At 41.6% G+C, this 19,815-nt stretch overlaps 1 protein-coding gene across 1 annotated transcript; it reads left to right on the top strand.

Moving 5' to 3' along the window:
- The first annotated feature begins 35 nt into the window (after positions 1–35).
- Tom20 (translocase of outer membrane 20) lies at positions 36–15,926 on the top strand. The gene is made up of 4 exons (XM_045754487.2): positions 36–261; positions 3,389–3,492; positions 12,138–12,305; positions 14,601–15,926. The coding sequence occupies exons 1-4, from the start codon at positions 129–131 to the stop codon at positions 14,652–14,654; spliced, it is 459 nt and encodes a 152-aa protein (XP_045610443.1). The 5' UTR covers positions 36–128; the 3' UTR covers positions 14,655–15,926.
- Positions 15,927–19,815: the final 3,889 nt, after the last annotated feature.

Genomic DNA, 19,815 nt, shown 5'->3' with positions numbered 1-19,815 from the left:
ATGTGTTGGTACTCTGGGCGAGCGCCACCTATGTGCCGGAGGGCGGAGGGGAGAGTGGTGGAGTAATTGTGGCGTCTGCGGAAGGACTCGAGGGAGTCACACTGCGCGGTGTTCCCGCCGTATTTAGCATGACCATGATCTCAAGAGGCACTCTGGGCATCTGCGCAGGGGTGGCCGGCGCGCTATTCCTCGGCTACTGCATATACTTTGACCAGAGGCGCCGCAGCGATCCCAATTTCAAGAAGAAACTCCGCGAGCGACGTGAGTAAAGGCAGGGCGGCACGACGTGGCTCCCGAGTCACTAACACCAGCCATTATTATTATTCTTTCTGTCTGTGACATAAAGCTTGTCTCGACGTCTCTCTAAGATGAAAGTGACCTTCCTCAGAATGTAATCCCACAATAGCTACTAAACTCCCGGGTACCCATATACTGCCAGGTGAAGAGCGGCATCAGGTGAAAGGAAACGTGCTCATCCCTGATAGTTCCGCTCTTAGAGCAGTTATAACTACCCAACTCATACTAATGTATATTATATAGTGTGGGTGAACGAAATTTACAAATGTATATTAAAAATGGATACACCTTGTAATTAGTGGACTTGTGCAGACTAAGCACGGTGGCGCAGTGGCAAAACACTCGCCCGGTGCTTCGCGAGCACTTTGGCCTGGGTTCGTATCCTGGCCAGGGAGGATTGACTGGGCGTCAATCCTTAACTGTAACCTCTGTTCACCCCAGAGTGAATGGGTGCCTGGTTAAGGGTAGTATTTTAGGGAAAATTAGGATTAAGGACCTGCCCAAAATGCTATGCTGCTAGTGGCTGTACAAGACTGCAACAACTTGTATTTTTTTTATATATACAGTATATAGAAATCTCCAATAATGTAAAGTGTATTATGTACATTGTATATTTGTTTACAAATTATTATTTTACAATTATGAGTTTTATATGTAAAGTCTGAGACTGCTGGCACTCGTGCACGCTTGAAGGTAACTCTTGCCAGCAAGCCGTTTGAACAGGGTTACCTCTACAGTATTTTGTGCACAGCTTGTTTTCTAATTTGATCAATCTGTGTTAGGTAAGATCTAAAATGTGCTGGTGAACTGTGCAAAATGACCTGCATTGCTTTTAGGGGCTAAAAATTGGGGAATGGCCGTATCATAGCCATACAGGGGCCTGACAGTTGAGTGGACAGTGCTTTGGATTCGTAGTCCTGAGGTTCTGGGTTCGATCCCCATTAGAGGCAGACAAATGGGCAGTTTCTTTCACCCAGATGCCTCTGTTCACCTAACAGTAAATAGATACAGTACCTGGGACTGCTTCCTGGGGGGGGGTGACGAAAAAGGAGGCCTGGTCGAGGACCGGGACGCTAAGCTTCTAAATCATCTTGAGGTATAACCTCAAGATACACAAATAATAAACACGATTCAAGATCAGAATGGAAAGGTAGATGGGTGTCTAATTAGGGTCAACATGAGGTCAACTAACCTAATATGAATGTGCACATTCCTATTACGTTAGGTTACCAATGATACTCAAGAACTGTAAATCGGTGGCTTGAAAAAAATAGGTTTGGTAACTCTAGAAATGTGTTCAAGCCGCATACCTTGAATAAAGTGAAAAAAGATAAATTGAGATGGAAATCTTTATCAAAGGCCTAAAACTTTTCAACACTCCCACTAAATGTAAGGGGCATAACTGACTGACCTCTTACTGTGTACAAATGAGTACTTGGTAAACCACTCCTAGAGGATACCTGATCAACCAGGCTGTGAGTCACATGTCAGGAGTCTAGTTGACCTAACCACCAACCGAGAGGCATGGTCATAAATCGTGCCACAGGGACGTTGATCCTCGGGACCAATGCAGGGGAGTCCATTGACATTTGAATTGAAGTTCAAATCCTGGGCAAGATGGAAACATTTGGACATTTTTCCTTATACCTGATTCTTCTGTTCACCTTGCAGTAAATAGGTACCTTGGAGTTTGTTAACTGTTAGTTAACTTAATCCTGGTGAAAGTTTGTCCGTTGGCTAGGGAGGCCTCGTTAGGCTCGACAGGCCTCCTGCTCCAGATAATTGGAAACAACATACAACAAATAGTTTGCATATGTATTTTCATTACTAATATGTAAAGCATGTGTATGAATGTAAAAAATGGTTACACACTACATAGGCAGATTTTAAAATCTAAGTTTATGAAATGGCCACTGAAAGATACTGCACCTGTATACAAAGTAACTGTAGAAAACTAGGTTAGGAAAGGTTTTATAATACGTATGGTAAGTCTGTACAAATATCTTATGATCAGACCACACGTCAGTAAGTGAAGAAACTACATTTTGGCCCGTCTTGGACCATTATTCATTCTGGGCCATTATCAAGCCTTTACACAGCTTGATAATGGTCCAGGATGGACCAAAATGTCATCGTTTCTTTCTAATGTGTGGTTTCATTTCTTCAGCCATATTATTGTGATTTATTGTCTGCAAATATCTAGTGTAACTTATGAATTCTCTAAATTTCCATGTTTGATACATGAACAAATGCACACAAAAACTGCTGCTTTTTTACCCTTCACAAAAATTTCAGTACCACATGACTTGATTCCCACCACAGATAAGTGATGGTCAGGGAAGGTAGATGCATTTGTATACAGTATCCCTCGATTGTTTCAAGCGCGGGTTGGACATGTATATGAGTGGGATTGGGTGGTTATAGATAGGAGCTGCCTCGTATGGGCCAATAGGCCTTCTGCAGTTACCTTTGTTCTTATGTTCTTATTCTCATAGTGTATAGTACTTAAGTGTCATTCTCAACTGAATCAGAAATCCCAGATCAGATTCCCAAGTTAAAAAAAATCCTGAGCACATTTCCTTTCACCTAATGTCTGTTCACCTAGAAATAAAAAGGTATCTGGGAGTTACGCAACTGTTGTGAGGTTGCATCCTTGGGAAGTTCAATAGTTTGACCTTGGGATATCTCGATACAAGCCTGAAGTATATACTGTCTACACTCAATAATCTGATTATGCAGGCCCTCCCCTAATTGAGTTAGCCAAAATTTTACCTGTAAAGTCCAAAAAATTACAAAATTTGGATTTATTCAGGTTTTCATTTGACAAAGCTTGATAATCCAAATTTTTATTAGTTGGGCGGTCAAAAACTTGAACAAATTTATTTGCCTTACTGTACCAAAATATTTGGGTTACCAGAATTTGAATTACCGAGCTCGTACAGTAAATACGCAGGGTTCTTGTACCTGACAATGGGAATTATTATAATTCAGTTTGTATCATGAGATATGGCAGCATAGGAAACCAGGAATGCCTGCTCGGAACATATTCGTGTGATCAAATCGTATATTTATAATTTGGCCGTTGTCACAGGTCGCAGAGCCACAAAGGGTGGGAGCGGAGGAAGCAGCTCGGTTACCTGGCCCAATCTGAAGGACCAGGAGGCTGTTCAGAAGTTCTTCCTTGCTCAGGTCCAAGTAAGTTAACTTTTTTCGATTTCAGTTTTTTGTATTGTATATTCAGTACTGTATTTATTTATTTTGTTCTAACAAGTTGCATTGATGTCAGTGGTGGTGTCAATTATGTATGACTTTGAAAATACTGTATATGTGCAGATAAGATGTGTGTGTGTAAATATACTTGCCATGTATTTATTCATACTAATGTACATGTGTATATATACATTTATACGCCTAATTTTATAATTGCAGATAGTACATATTTTGCCTGTAAATATATATGTGGTATTCACTCATTTGCTGTTTTTAAAAGTTCAATGGCTCCTAGTCTGACCATCCTGCATGTTCAGTACACTTGCTGGTGATGTGCCAGGCATGATCCCCATCTTCCTTCCAAGGCCCATGAAGGAAAATGAAGAACTCTGGATTATTATTATTATTATTATTATTATTATTATTATTATTATTATTGTTATTATTATTATTATTATTATTATTATTATTATTATTATTATTATTATAATAATAATAATATCCCCCCCCCTCAATGGGGAATTATTAGAGGCAGTGGTCATAGAGTATATAATTCACAAAATTGTTGTGAATTATTAGGAAGCAGAAGTGGACTGCATGTTATCTTGAGTTAATTTCGGGGCTTTAGTGTCCCCGCGGCCCGGTCCTTGACCAGGCCTCCACCCCCAGGAAGCAGCCCGTGACAGCTGACTAACACCCAGGTACCTATTTACTGCTAGGTAACAGGGGCATTCAGGGTGAAAGAAACTTTGCCCATTTGTTTCTGCCTCGTGCGGGAATCGAACCCGCGCCACAGAATTACGAGTCCTGCGCGCTATCCACCAGGCTACGAGGCCCCCTCGTAGTATGTTTGGGAGTTTTACATTTTGATAGGCCTAGAACACCCCTGGTTGTGGTGTGCACCATCAATGAGAACTTTTTATTTATTTTATATTTATATATACAAGAGTTCTTACATTCTTGTACAGCCACTAGTAAGTATAGCATTTCGGGAAAGTTCTTAATCTTGATATTCCCCAAAATACGACCTCGCTAAATTGTTTTAACAACTGACCAGGGGCCTGACAGCTGAGCAGACAGTGGTTGGGATTCGTAGTCATAAGGGCCCCAGGTTTTGATTCCCAGTGGAGGCGGAAACAAATGAGCAGTTTTTTTCACCCCTGATGCACCTGTTCACCTAGCAGTAAATTGGTACCTGGAAGTTAGACAGCTGCTATGGGCTGCTTCCTAGGGATGTGTAACAAAAAGGAGGCATAGTAGGAAAGCAACATGTAAAGGATTTGGGAATAATGATGTCTTACGACCTAATGTTTAAGGAGCATAACCCAGCAAATATTGTCAGCCAGAAAAATGATAGGATGGATTACGAGAACTTTCAAATCCAGGGATCCCATCACAATGGTTGCACTCTTCAAATCACTTGTTGTCCTGTCTTGAGTACTGCTCAGTATTCACTTCCCCTTTCAGAGCAGGAGAGATTGCTGCAATAGAGGGAGTACAGAGAATACACTATGTACGGCATTTTAACACTTTCGCGCTCTCGGCGCTCAAAAAAAATCAATACCCCAGATGCTTTCGGCACTTCGCGCGCCTACGCGGTAAGACCGAAAAAGTGTACACTCTTTTGACTGTCCTGACAATAATTGAAGGCGCACGTATTTAAATTTGGTATCACTGTGTTCGCAATGAAATTGTCTATAAGAGCATACCTATAAAATGCCGCCCAAGCATAAGGAGTATCAACACCAAAAAAAAAAAACTATGCAGATCACTCGCCGAGAGCGCCAAACAGCAACAAAATGTTTCCACTCTCTTAATGGTTGCGAAGCCTACAGTTGTCCTACATCGCTAATTTTGGTATCATTGGAATCGCAATAAAATTCTCTACACGGACATACGCATATGAATGTTTAATATAGGTAATTGCCCACCCGCAAGAGTGTGTGAAGTGGAGAGTAGTTAGCCGCGAGCGCACTGGCGAAAACACAGGGGGGAAATCATGCTTGGAAAGTTTATACATTTTTACGTTTCCTGACCCTACTTTTCTATGTACGTATTTCTTTTTTATACCAATGTGTTCGCAATAAAATTTTCTATAAGATGAAATGTATAACATTTGTACAAAGCATGTGTAAGAGAAGCGCCAAATATAGAACCACGTCGCTCAGTATGCGTTCGCGGCAGAAACGAACGCATTGTTTTCGTTCGTTTGATGTTTGTCATGTTTATACTTGTTGAAACATTTTATAATTTGTATGACAGTGATCGCAGTAAAATTCCCTACACAGACATATACATAACACATACAAATATTTCCCACGTGTTGGATATATCAACGGCTAAAGGGAACCCACTGCCACACGGCCGCCACACCCAGAGCCACACCCGCCACACCCCCAAACATACTTTGTGTTTTTTTTTTTTTTTACTCATAGAAGTTTATGTGATATAATATTCATTCTGGTACCAAAAAATTCGCAAATCAATTCTCTACAAAACGTATATAATATAATATAACTTCTTATAGATGATAAAAAATTCCAAATAGGTGTACTTACCCTGTCTATGTTGATTGAAGATCAACAGTTGAGCATTTTTTCTTCACTCCACCATCTTCAGGCTTCTGATCCTGAAGTTGCTCATCTGATGTTTCTTAGGTGGAGTGAAGCTGTTGCCGGTGGTTATTTTTTCTCCACCCAAAATATCTTTCTTCGGTGGTACCTTGTGTAGCAAGGCGCAGCGCACAGTGCCACATCACAAGTTTTACATCCATATATCACGTCCCTCCTTTTGCCAGACTTGAAACAAACACGGCATCTTTTTTAAGCCAAGTGCACGAGTTCATGCGTCAACTTGTAGTTGAGACGCTGTTCTGAATCTATAATTCTTGTATTTCTTGGATGCACTGGAGGAATATTGTCTTCTACAGGAACCACCAAACTTGTAGTAGAATCTTCTATGAAATCAGAAACATCAAGTGGTTCTATGTCCTCAATGTCCATTTCAGAATTTGTGGTTGATGAGTGGGCTTGAGGTGTTGAGGTGAACAGAGGACGCCTCGCACCAGATGGCCCGGGTGTTGAAACTGCCGCGTCAGCAGGAGGAGCTGCGCTGGCATCTATGTCGGGAACATGTGGTATACCACGTGACCGGGTAGGCCGAGATGCCATGTGTTCGGTGAGGGAGAATGGGAATTTCATGGAGAAAAATCTGAGAGTATCCCCATCCATTTCGGTTAAAAAATGGAATTTATAGAAATATTTTTTCAATGGACGAGAAAAGTAGGCTGTTATGCGGAATCGTAAGAAAAAACGGCGACGAGTTATCTCTAATCTGAAGCGCGAAAGTGTTAAGACACAATAAAGTACCTAAATTATTGGGATTGTCTCAAAGCTCTCCAAATGTGCTCACTAGAAAGAAGACGAGAGAGATATCAAATAATATACATGTGAAAAATACTAAAAGGCCAGGTCCCAAATCTACACAGTAAAATATCAACATACTGGAGTGAATGATATGGAAGAAAATACAGAATAGAACCATTGAAGAGCAGGGGTGCCATAGGTGCACTCAGAGGACATTGTATAAACATCAGAGGTCCATGGTTGTTCAACATCCTCCCAGGGAGTACAATAAATATTGCCGGAACAACCATGGACATCTTCAAGAGAAAACTAGATAGTTTTCTTCAAAGAGTGCCGGACCAACCGGGCTGTGGTGGATATGTGGGCCTGCGGGCCGCTCCAAGCAACAGCCTGGTGGACCAAGCTCTCACAAGTCAAGGCCGGGCTTGAGAAGTAGAACAACTCCCAGAACCTCATCAAGCAGGTATCATGGTCGAGGACCGGGCCGTGAGGATGCTAAGCCTCCTAAGTCATCTCAAGATAACCAGGTACCTATTTTACTGTTGGGTAAACAGACTACAGTTAACCCTTAAACTGTGCAACACACCTGCAAGCCCTTGTCTGGTTTGCGCAACGCACCTCCAGGTATTTGTATTTTTCACGTAACATTCAAAACTCCAGCAGCTATATGAGGTTCACATCAGCTTCCTCAGGGCTCTTGTAAACAGACGCCATCTTTTAAAAAAATTGTGGGCCACATTCCGAGGTGTGAGAGCCTCGGTAGTGAGTGAGCAACCAAGGCTGGTACATGCAGCATGAGCTCACAGCACTGCTGTTCAGCTTGTGACCACAGCATCGCCTAATAATGTCGAAATATATATATAACTTGTATTATTTAGCCATGATAGTATTACAGAAGAGCCTGAGTGTGATAATGACTGTGTACAACGTTCAAATATCAGTGATTCAATGCTGTTCACAATCTTCACAGCGCTAGCCACAGCACCACAGCATTATTTCGTCCGTCTAGGAATCTTCAAACGACTTCCTAGGTTCCTTTACAAGATAAATTTGTGATCAATTATGCATTTACAGGATTTAATGACCAGTATTGTGATAACAGCAGGATTGTGGTGATAATAAGCACTGTGCGTAGTATTGTGGGAGGAGGAGTTGTGGCGAGGGAGGTAGGGGAGAGAATCGAGGTAGCCTCACTGTGTGTGTGTGTGGCAGCCACTCTTATTTTGCTCATCATACTTGCTTAGTGGTTCGCTATGGTAAACACATTTGTACGTGGGTATATACAATGTGTGTGTATAGTGTAATAACAGGAGTATGTTGAGAGGAGCTATTTTGGTGAGGGAGGTGATGTAATCATAGCGTCGTCTGCTGGCTGCTGTGTGATTTCTCATGCAGTGTATGGTGGCCACTGTAAAGTTTGGATACAATACTGGCTTACTTGCATAGTTCTGGTGAATAAAACATGTAGATAAGTATGCATAACATGTGTAAGTAGTGTAATAAAAACAACAGGTATGGTGGGAGGAGAAATGATGGCGAGTAAGATGTTGGAGGAGGTAGACACTGGATGTTGGAGGAGTGAGGTAGACACTGGATGTTGGAGGAGTGAGGTAGACACTGGATGTTGGAGGAGTGAGGTAGACACTGGATGTTGGAGGAGTGTGGTAGACACTGGATGTTGGAGGAGTGTGGTAGACACTGGATGTTGGAGGAGTGAGGTAGACACTGGATGTTGGAGGAGTGAGGTAGACACTGGATGTTGGAGGAGTGAGGTAGACACTGGATGTTGGAGGAGTGAGGTAGACACTGGATGTTGGAGGAGTGAGGTAGACACTGGATGTTGGAGGAGTGAGGGAGACACTGGATGTTGGAGGAGTGAGGGAGACACTGGATGTTGGAGGAGTGAGGGAGACACTGGATGTTGGAGGAGTGAGGGAGACACTGGATGTTGGAGGAGTGAGGGAGACACTGGATGTTGGAGGAGTGAGGGAGACACTGGATGTTGGAGGAGTGAGGGAGACACTGGATGTTGGAGGAGTGAGGGAGACACTGGATGTTGGAGGAGTGAGGGAGACACTGGATGTTGGAGGAGTGAGGGAGACACTGGATGTTGGAGGAGTGAGGGGGAGACTGGATGTTGGAGGAGTGAGGGGGACACTGGATGTTGGAGGAGTGAGGGGGACACTGGATGTTGGAGGAGTGAGGGGGACACTGGATGTTGGAGGAGTGAGGGAGACACTGGATGTTGGAGGAGTGAGGGAGACACTGGATGTTGGAGGAGTGAGGGAGACACTGGATGTTGGAGGAGTGAGGGAGACACTGGATGTTGGAGGAGTGAGGGAGACACTGGATGTTGGAGGAGTGAGGGAGACACTGGATGTTGGAGGAGTGAGGGAGACACTGGATGTTGGAGGAGTGAGGGAGACACTGGATGTTGGAGGAGTGAGGGAGACACTGGATGTTGGAGGAGTGAGGGAGACACTGGATGTTGGAGGAGTGAGGGAGACACTGGATGTTGGAGGAGTGAGGGAGACACTGGATGTTGGAGGAGTGAGGGAGACACTGGATGTTGGAGGAGTGAGGGAGACACTGGATGTTGGAGGAGTGAGGGAGACACTGGATGTTGGAGGAGTGAGGGAGACACTGGATGTTGGAGGAGTGAGGGAGACACTGGATGTTGGAGGAGTGAGGGAGACACTGGATGTTGGAGGAGTGAGGGAGACACTGGATGTTGGAGGAGTGAGGGAGACACTGGATGTTGGAGGAGTGAGGGAGACACTGGATGTTGGAGGAGTGAGGGAGACACTGGATGTTGGAGGAGTGAGGGAGACACTGGATGTTGGAGGAGTGAGGGAGACACTGGATGTTGGAGGAGTGAGGGAGACACTGGATGTTGGAGGAGTGAGGGAGACACTGGATGTTGGAGGAGTGAGGGAGACACTGGATGTTGGAGGAGTGAGGGAGACACTGGATGTTGGAGGAGTGAGGGAGACACTGGATGTTGGAGGAGTGAGGGAGACACTGGATGTTGGAGGAGTGAGGGAGACACTGGATGTTGGAGGAGTGAGGGAGACACTGGATGTTGGAGGAGTGAGGGAGACACTGGATGTTGGAGGAGTGAGGGAGACACTGGATGTTGGAGGAGTGAGGGAGACACTGGATGTTGGAGGAGTGAGGGAGACACTGGATGTTGGAGGAGTGAGGGAGACACTGGATGTTGGAGGAGTGAGGGAGACACTGGATGTTGGAGGAGTGAGGGAGACACTGGATGTTGGAGGAGTGAGGGAGACACTGGATGTTGGAGGAGTGAGGGAGACACTGGATGTTGGAGGAGTGAGGGAGACACTGGATGTTGGAGGAGTGAGGGAGACACTGGATGTTGGAGGAGTGAGGTAGACACTGGATGTTGGAGGAGTGTGGTAGACACTGGATGTTGGAGGAGTGTGGTAGACACTGGATGTTGGAGGAGTGTGGTAGACACTGGATGTTGGAGGAGTGTGGTAGACACTGGATGTTGGAGGAGTGAGGTAGACACTGGATGTTGGAGGAGTGAGGTAGACACTGGATGTTGGAGGAGTGAGGGAGACACTGGATGTTGGAGGAGTGAGGGAGACACTGGATGTTGGAGGAGTGAGGGAGACACTGGATGTTGGAGGAGTGAGGGAGACACTGGATGTTGGAGGAGTGAGGGAGACACTGGATGTTGGAGGAGTGAGGGAGACACTGGATGTTGGAGGAGTGAGGGAGACACTGGATGTTGGAGGAGTGAGGGTGTGGCAGCTGATACTCGCGGAGATCTGAGTGTGTTGAAGGTGAATGTACATAGTGTGATAGTGAATAGTGTGTAAATAGATTGTATATATACATAAATTAGCATGATGCCTGGGAAATATGTGTATCATGTGTGTCATGTACGTAACAGTGTCTTCGGACAGTACGGATGTTCTACTGCTATAATATACTGTGTGTGTTCATTATACATAGGATTGGCACGAAAAAAAACACAAATAAAATGTACTTGGAACCGTGTGCAAAAAATGAACAAAAATATATTCGCGGCAACTCTTGCATCCTGCCCTGGGCGCCCTACCGGCCTAGGGGGGCATACACCACAAGCGACCAGGGAATGACGTCACGCGCGAACTTGCAAACCCCATAGCACCCAAAGTACGTACAATTTCGTCCTTCTGTTACTGTACCCATACTCAGGGAAGGGTTTTTGACACTTTCAAACCAAAAAAACAAAAATTTCCAGATAATTTATTTCCTGCGCATTGGGGGTGTCATATTTGGAAGCCAAGCAGTTGAGGGGTTAAGGATGTGTGCTCAGTAAATCCTCCCCGGCCAGGATACGAGCCTAGGCCAAAGCGCTCACAAAACGCCAGTGAATGTCTTGCCAGTACACCGCGGGAATTCAACTCTGGTCGAGATGTGCAATGCAGGGGTAAAACTGTGCAGGCCATATTGATACATTGTCTGTCGTGTGCAAAATATATTGTTCTGAAATTTTTGTCTTCTTTCTATGTATCCAGGAAGCCCGACAGAGTCTGTGTGCTTAATTTGTCTAAAAAGTTTAATTAGTAAACCTAATTAGGTTTAGCAATAGTGGCATTGAGAAGTTGTTCTCTAGTAATGAAGTGAGGTGCCACACAGAAATAACTGTTCATTTATTTTCATTCTCACTTTAATTTTTTTTTTTGTATGTGATATGTATTTGTGTCAATAGTGGCATCCATTATATATAAATTTGGAGATACAGTATACAGTATGTATGTATAGATGTATGTGTGTATTTTTAGTTTTATGCCACTCGTCAAAAAATTGGTTTTGTTGATCCAGGAATGTTTGTTTGTTTATTATTTATTTATTTATTTATTGTTTATTGGAATGCTTTGTTTGCTCTTGCTACAGGAAGTGAAATTTTTGAAATGGCTTACTTAGTATTCTAATACATATAGTAATTGTTTAGCCATTGTTACTAAGAAACATTAAATGTATAAGAAATCCAACTGTCTTTCATATCCAGTTACAGCTCAACCTGAGCACCTTATTCAGATACTAATGCTTTCTTCTATTTATATATGTAGTCTAAATTCTGCCTGTGTTTAATTTCAAAATATTTGTGTTGCTCTGTGGGGGTTTTTCTCTTGAGGATGAATAACAATTTTATGGCAAGTGGTAAAATATTAAGATCTCTCCACTTCTTGTGTACTTAAATGAATAATCTGTGAACACGACTGAATTCCTTGTGCCCTTTTATTTCAGGCTGGGGAAGAGCTGCTAGCACAGGGAGAGATCGAGTCTGGAGTTGAGCACTTGAGTCGTGCTGTGGCGGTATGCGGACAGCCTCAACAACTGTTGCAGGTTCTCCAACAGACCCTACCACCACAGGTCTTCCAACTTCTCCTCCACAAGCTCCCGGCAGTTGGCGAGGTTAATACTAAACTTTCTTAGACTCTCAACTGTTTACTTCTTGGTTAACAAACTTGTCTAATAGCCTTTCCTCGTTTAAAATTAATTGAATTGTAACAAATGTCTGATCTATTTAATGTTTGATAAATTAGCCTGGACCCTTTGGTATTGAATATAACAGGAAGAGTGAGGTCAATGATTTAGAGCACAAATCTTGTCAATGTTCCTGTGTTTTGCTTCACTTGAAAAGAAAATTGAAAAATAATGCCATTTCATTTTAGTTTTATCATGGCCCAATGTTAAGAGATGCATTTTGTTGACCCTGTCAGTGTTTTCATAGGCAGAGTGCATGTTGATACAATATGGTTATTGTTGTTTTAGATTCAGCTACTCTGAGCAAAAAGGTCTAAGTAGCATGGGCTATGGTGAGCCCGTAATACAATATGGTTAGAGCAGTCGAATACATACCTAAGTGAGGTGAAGCCCCTCACTATGGGACCAAATAGGCCCACTGCAGCTTACCAATCTACTGTTTTAGTGATGGTATGTGGGTTTTGTCTTGAAGTCATTCTTTTAGCCTGGAAAAGGCATGTGATACCACCTGAAGGTTTAACATGCTTTGTCCAAGTGCATTCCTTTGAGCTTCGTGACACTCTCCCTGTTTTCCTTCAAAGCTTCCTCTCTTGTCGTTCATTAAAGTTAGGTTTAGTACAGTACTGCCTTCTTTGACTTTTCAACAATATGAAGGTGTTTTCTATGGCAGTTATGAGCATTACTATTTTTTTTTGGTGTGTGTATTCACTGGCTCTTATCAAAAGTAATCTCTAGCCAATTTAAGACAATCCTATTTTGTTAGCTACTCAGCCATTTTGGAGTTTCCTCGAATAAACCTGTGGACACCGCCAAAAAAAGAAGCGATTGGATAAAAGCCCTAACATGTGTATGTGAAATTTATGTAAAGAATTTAGTCTTTCACACTTAGTGCTTTGTCAAGGTCTGAGTATGTGGTTAGGACAAGACTTGCATCTCAACGTCTAATGAGGCTACTATCCTGGGTCCAATCCTCTTATTTTTCCTGACCTCCTGCCACATCACCTCCATTTGCGACTGTCGATGTACCTGTGGTAATGTCTTCTATGGAATTATGGTCAGGTGTCCTTTCTGTAATCCTGCTATTCTGAAAACTGAAGTTGTTATTAATTGAGGAGTTCATCTGGATGCTGTCCTTCGTAATGCTCTCCATGTCCCAAGGAACACGGCTAATGGGACTGCTTTCATTAATCCATTTATTGAGATCTAATTTTAATTTGCTCAATCATTTTCCTAGTAAAGCTATCCTCCAAATGTAAAGCTTTTGTTGCCATATTCAAGAGTGCAGTATTTATTAGAATTCCCTACCACTATCCACTAGTCAGCCAGTTACCCATTCATCTATCCAGCCAGCCAGCACACTTGCCCCACCCACCCACCTACCAGCCAGTTAACCAACCAATCCACCATCCATCCTGTTGCTCTCCCAAATATGATTAAACAGTTAACGACATTTTAAAACCTCCAGATTTAACGACATGGGTACAGCCCATATAGGTCGTTAAATTGAGTGGATACTCAATTTATTGAGTATCATTTAAGATGATGCATTCAGTATATACGGAATGCAAATTGCTTCCCATGTGGGGAGGGGGAGGACTAAACAAAAATGACTTCCCACCATAATACTGCTGCTGTTGTATCCAACCTTCAGTTACTGCTTTAGTTCTGTTTGCCTGCTATACATTTTTTAAGCATGTATCACTGCCCTTATTCCTATAAAGTATTAGGTAGAAAACCACCACTTTTTTTCATTGCTTTCCCTTGTTTTCAGTCCATTGTTAATTTTGTACACGTCACTAAGGACATAACTTCACTTGCTGCATGTTTCTTACATTGTGTCATGCACCTCATAGAATGTCCCGAGTTTCAGGATGTTTGGAGATCTTGTTTTCCCAATGTCCGTTTTAGCGACTTGTTCCTTACTAATATCATTGGCGAGTCTAACATGTTTGATATGGCTTATCTTGCATCCTTTTGCTCCCAAATTAGTATTGTGAATGACACATTGGACTTGTGCATCACTGGCAGTGCTGAATAGCCTTCCAGGCTTTGTGCCGCTGCTTGATGATTACTTATTTTGTTCCTTTACCCTCTAGTTAATTAGTTATACAAGTTTTTGCAATAATGTAGAATTTTTAATCTCAACTTTCCTGTATTTTCTACAAGAAAGTCAAGTAATTCAAGCAGATGGTTTGATCTTGCATTTATTTTTTCCTTTTCCAGAGCATACTCCAGGCAGCTGGTGGATCAAAAGTAACTGAAGAGGATGTAGAGTGAGTTGTACCAACTAGCCTTGAATTGTAAATTACATTGAACTCTTATGTGATGTGTGGATTTAATCTGAAAATAGAACATTTTTATACAAGTCTCTCTCTCTGCTTTTGACCTTATATTTTAAGCTCCCTGTTGCTAACTCAAAATAAGTTCCCATGTCATACATGGTCTTTTCTGTTTGTTGTTACAAAATAGAAGAACCAGATATGCCTTGGTACAGTTGAACTTGGGTGCTCTGTTACTGTATTTGTGTACAGTTTTAAATGCAGCGTGTTGTTTTCATAGATTTTCTTAAATTATAGGTATACTTCACAGTATAGTTTGTCAATATATAATTTGTAATATATGCAGAAGAGTAGTGTAACGGCTGTGTATATATTTGTTAAGGTTCAGAAATGTTTGGGTTTCAGATTTCTCTTTGCTAAAACAAGTCCTACTTGATGTACATTTAAGCTGCTCATTCTAACAGTATTTGATAATTTGATGTGTCATGCAGCCTTTCGCATATTATATGGGTCATCTGCAGTGGAGTTTATTACTTTGTGGAATGTTAAACGTACATCTTTACCTTGTTGTTTTACTTCAACTATCCACATCTCACCACCAACTACATTGTGTCTGTAATATGTACTGAATTTTTCCGAATTAGCATATTGATTAAATTGAAGAATGTCGGGATGACAGAGGAAGTTTGTTATAAGGTACAGTGAAAAATGTCTACTTTGTGTAAACGAAATATTGCCACAATTGACCTTTTGATGTGTGTTTGTGTGCCCGTAATCCGAGAAAATTGTACTATGGAGAAGACTTTTCTAGATGCTGCTGTCTGTAATTATTGAAAATGTTTTTGTTTTTTAGTCTAACTATCTGGTAATAATTTAAGTATTTCATACAAATTAAATGATGCATAAAATATCATTTAGTTAGCTAATGGGGCATTAGTTTGTCATGTTTTATAAACTGATTATAAAAGTGATTTATTTCATCAGCACAAACCTGCTAATTTGTATCATGTAATTTTTTCCTCTAACATTGCTTTTGTCTTGATACTGAAGATGTTTTATTAGAAAGGTGTGCGTGTGCTGCCAGATGTTCAGTAAAGTCTCTGTATTTCCCTGGCATTGAAACAAGTGTTTGACCAAATATTTCAGTGGATTGGAATTACAATATATTGTTAATATATAAGATTACAAGTTTATGAATGTTGCCAGTGGCATTCAGTGGGATCCCTGTACATAAAGTACTAATTTAAGGTAAATAAAGTTTTTTTTTTTATCTTGTTTTAATCATAGAATAATTTTGCCTTCATATTTCATAGTGAAATTATTTGATTAAATTCAATGCACAACATAGTCTCAAGTAGGCAATGTTTTCAGCCATTGTCCTAATGCTTTATATAAACTATAGATTTTATTTAAAATTGAAAAGGAACATTTCTGATCTTGAAAGTCAGGACTTTCAACAGGATGAGGAGCAACTTAAGAGGCATAGTACAATTATGATATTTGCACATATCTCGGTCACCTGTCCCTCGATAGAATTCTTGGTGACTCGGATACTTTTGATATCGTTCGCCTTATGCGTTTTTGTTCTCGTATTGGCATCCTTGGTGATATTTAGCGCCCTCTGATTATTTTGCGTATTTGATGGTGCTACATAGCCTTCCCGGTTTGGTGCCTTCTTTTGATAATTACTTACTTACTTGCACATATCTACCATTTTATCCATAGGTAATTTTGCTTTTCCAATATATAGTATGCCCCTCTGGTGTTGCCTTGATGTGGTGAGGGGCTCGTGTACACCTCCCTGGGACTAGTGAGGGTTGTCTTTGCCCCCCCTCTTTGGGTGGTGTTCATGCAGAAGGGCGCCACATAGGGGCCTTGTGAGCCATCGGATCGCCCACTGGAGGGGCTGCCCTGAGTGGATGGCTGGGGTGTCCAGGCTAGGGGAATGGGAGCTTTTCTACTTCAGACTCTACTAGTCTGTTCTCCCGCTCCCTTCCCTCCATCCTTACTCAATTTACCCATGCCCCCTAACCCTGACTTAACTGACCCTGAGCTATAACGTGCTGTGTTCCTTTTTAACCTTTGTTACTTCATTGTTCTCTGTTGCTATCCTTTCTCTTATTGTCGATGTTCTTCAATGGAACATTCATGGATATTACGCCAATTTCCATGAACTCTAACTTCTGATTTCATAGTTTTCGCCTCTGTGTCTGTCTCCAGTAGCCGATGCTTGGTGCTCGTCCTGGTCACTTCCGTGGCTATTCCTTTCTCTCACCCCCCCCCAACTCTTCTGCTCTCTTGATTCGTTCTGATGATCCCTTCGCCCCCCTTACTTCATCGCCACTCCAATGTTATGCTGCCCGTGTCTTTGTAAATGGTACACGGTTTGTTCCATTTATCTCCCCCCAAATGTCCCACTTTCTCTTCCTGATTTTAAACATCTATTGGACTCTGCCAGAGCCTGTGCTCCTGTTGAGTGATTTCAATTGTCGACATATCCTCTGGCAATCCGTCCTCGACTCAAGTCAATTACATTCAGCGGGACAGGCTGGCCTCTGGGGTGATCGCTCGCAAGAGAGATCGAACCACACAGCCCGTTCTCCAAACTCGAAAGTGATTCTAAGTACCCAGCCCGTCCTCCAAACAAAGATCCAAAAGTGATTCCATGCACCCGCCAAACCCCCTGTTTATGAATGAAAAGCGGTTTACACACGACTCACAACTGCTGACGTTCGAACATATCCGGAACAAGTGTTTCACTGACGAATTTTGTTCGAATCACAACGCTATAAATGCTTCACCCACGTACTACAAATACAAATAATCGCCAACAGAACCTAAACACCTAACCTATGCCTATATATGCACAATATGCTAATATATTATAATATTAATTTATACTTGAGAAAATTCCCGTTTTGAATGAACAGCATATTAAAATTTATGAATGCGTCTGTGGGGTCGACCGCTGGATGTAATGGACTTGAGTCGAGGACGGGTTGATGTACCCGCCAAACCCAATGTTTATGAATGAAAAACGGTTTACACACGACTCACAACTGATTTCGTTCGAACACTTCCGAAACAAGTGCTTCACTGACGAATTTTGTTCGAATCACAACGCTGTAAATGCTTCACCCACGTACTACAAATACAAATAATCGCCAACAGAACCTAAACACCTAACCTATCCTATGCCTATATATACACAATATGCTAATATATTATAATATTAATTTATATTTGAGAAAATCCCCGTTTAGAATGAACAGCATGTAAAAATTTATGAATACGTCTGTGGGGTCGACCGCTGAATGTAATGGACTTGAGTCGAGGACGGATTGAAATAATGTACTGAACGAGATGAGAACAGCTTGTGCTACCTCATCCCTCTGTGTGTATTTATACCTCAATAAACTTATTTCAATTTATATACAAATAATCGCCAACAGAACCTAACCAATACCTAAATATACACAATATGGTAATACATAATAATAATTATTCATATTTTAGAAAATTCCTGTTTTGAATGAACAGCATGTTAAAATTTATGAATGCGCCTTTGGAGTCGACTGCTGGATGGAATGGACTTGGTTTGAGGACCGTTTGTACCTGAACCCTTTTAGTTTAGTTTATTTATTATGCACCCCATACCCATTCTGTGGGCGGTATAGTGGACCCCATATCGATTACGTGGGCTGTTTCCACCCCAAACCCATTCTGTATGGGGGTGGAAAGGGTTACAGAGGCACGCCATGGGCTCACAGAGACTCAACCCCAAAATACACTTAGCTTATTTTTTAGAATTTCTTGTTTTGGTAAAATTAAACTAAAGTTGGAGAAGGTACATTATGAGGCCATGAGAGTAATCTTGGGATGCCCAAGAATTATGAGGCCATGAGAGTAATCTTGGGATGCCCAAGAAATGCTATGATTGAGGTAATGAGGATGTGAGTGAACATATTGGGGATAGAATTTCTGAGATAAATGAAGCTCCGGCGATTAGATTAATGAGAGGCGAGGGAGTTTATGAATTAATCCTCTCACTTGAGAAGTTGGGAAGAAATGAACAATGCATGTTAAGGTAAAATAGGAAAGCGTATATGAGATCCATATCTAATAATGTTACAAAGTATGATGTCTTTCAAGAATGTATTGCATTGTCAAAAAAATAACACCAACATGGGAGGAATGTAACGTATATGTAATAATTATTCCCTCAATTTTCTCTTCCATGACTCAGACTCTTAAATTTGCCACTGTCTTGAGAATTCAATTAGAAGCAATAGCGCCTTGGACACACTCCCAACAATTGAACACCTTCCTTGTCGCTTCCAGCTTGCCCTTGCCTTCCTGAAAGCTAACAACTCTATTGTTATCCTTCCTTCCGACAAAGGCAATTTTCGTCTTCATCTTGAAAAACATAAATTAATAATTGAGTCGCAACATGGTTTTATAAATGGCCGTTCATGTTTAACAAATTTGCTATATTAAGCTGGATTAGGGCATGGCTATACCAAAGGAAACAGAGAGTTAGTATAAATGGAATCAAGTCAGAGTGGGAAAATGTTGTAAGTGGAGTGCCTCAAGGCTCTGTCCTGGGACCTCTGTTGTTTATAATATATATAAATGATTTAGATTCAGGTTTGAGTAGCAACATTTGCAAATTTGCCGATGATACGAAAATCGGTAGGGAAATTAATTCGGAGGAGGACTCACTATCACTTCAAGTTGATCTAGATAGGGTTTTGAAATGGTCAAAGGATTGGCAGATGCAGTTTAATGCTGATAAATGTAAAGTTCTGAGGTTAGGTAATGATGATAGAGTTACAAGATACGAGCTAGATGGTGTTGTGATTGCGAAAGGGATCTGGGAGTTATGATTAGTAAGAATTTAAAACAAAAGGATCAATGCATAAATGTTCGTAATAAGGCAAATCGGACACTTGGATTTATTAATCGCAGCGTTAGTAACAAGACACCTGGTGTGGTTCTCAAGCTATATCTTGCTCTAGTTAGGCCCCATTTAGATTATGCAGTTCAGTTTTGGTCGCCATATTATAGAATGGATATAAATTCACTTGAACGTGTCCAGCGTAGGATGACTAAGTTAATTCCCCAAATTAGAAATCTTTCATATGAAGAAAGATTAACAA

This window comes from Procambarus clarkii, chromosome 37 (genome assembly GCF_040958095.1).
Source record: "Procambarus clarkii isolate CNS0578487 chromosome 37, FALCON_Pclarkii_2.0, whole genome shotgun sequence".
Lineage (NCBI taxonomy): Eukaryota > Metazoa > Arthropoda > Malacostraca > Decapoda > Cambaridae > Procambarus > Procambarus clarkii.
This window is presented reverse-complemented; position numbering and strand designations above follow the sequence as displayed.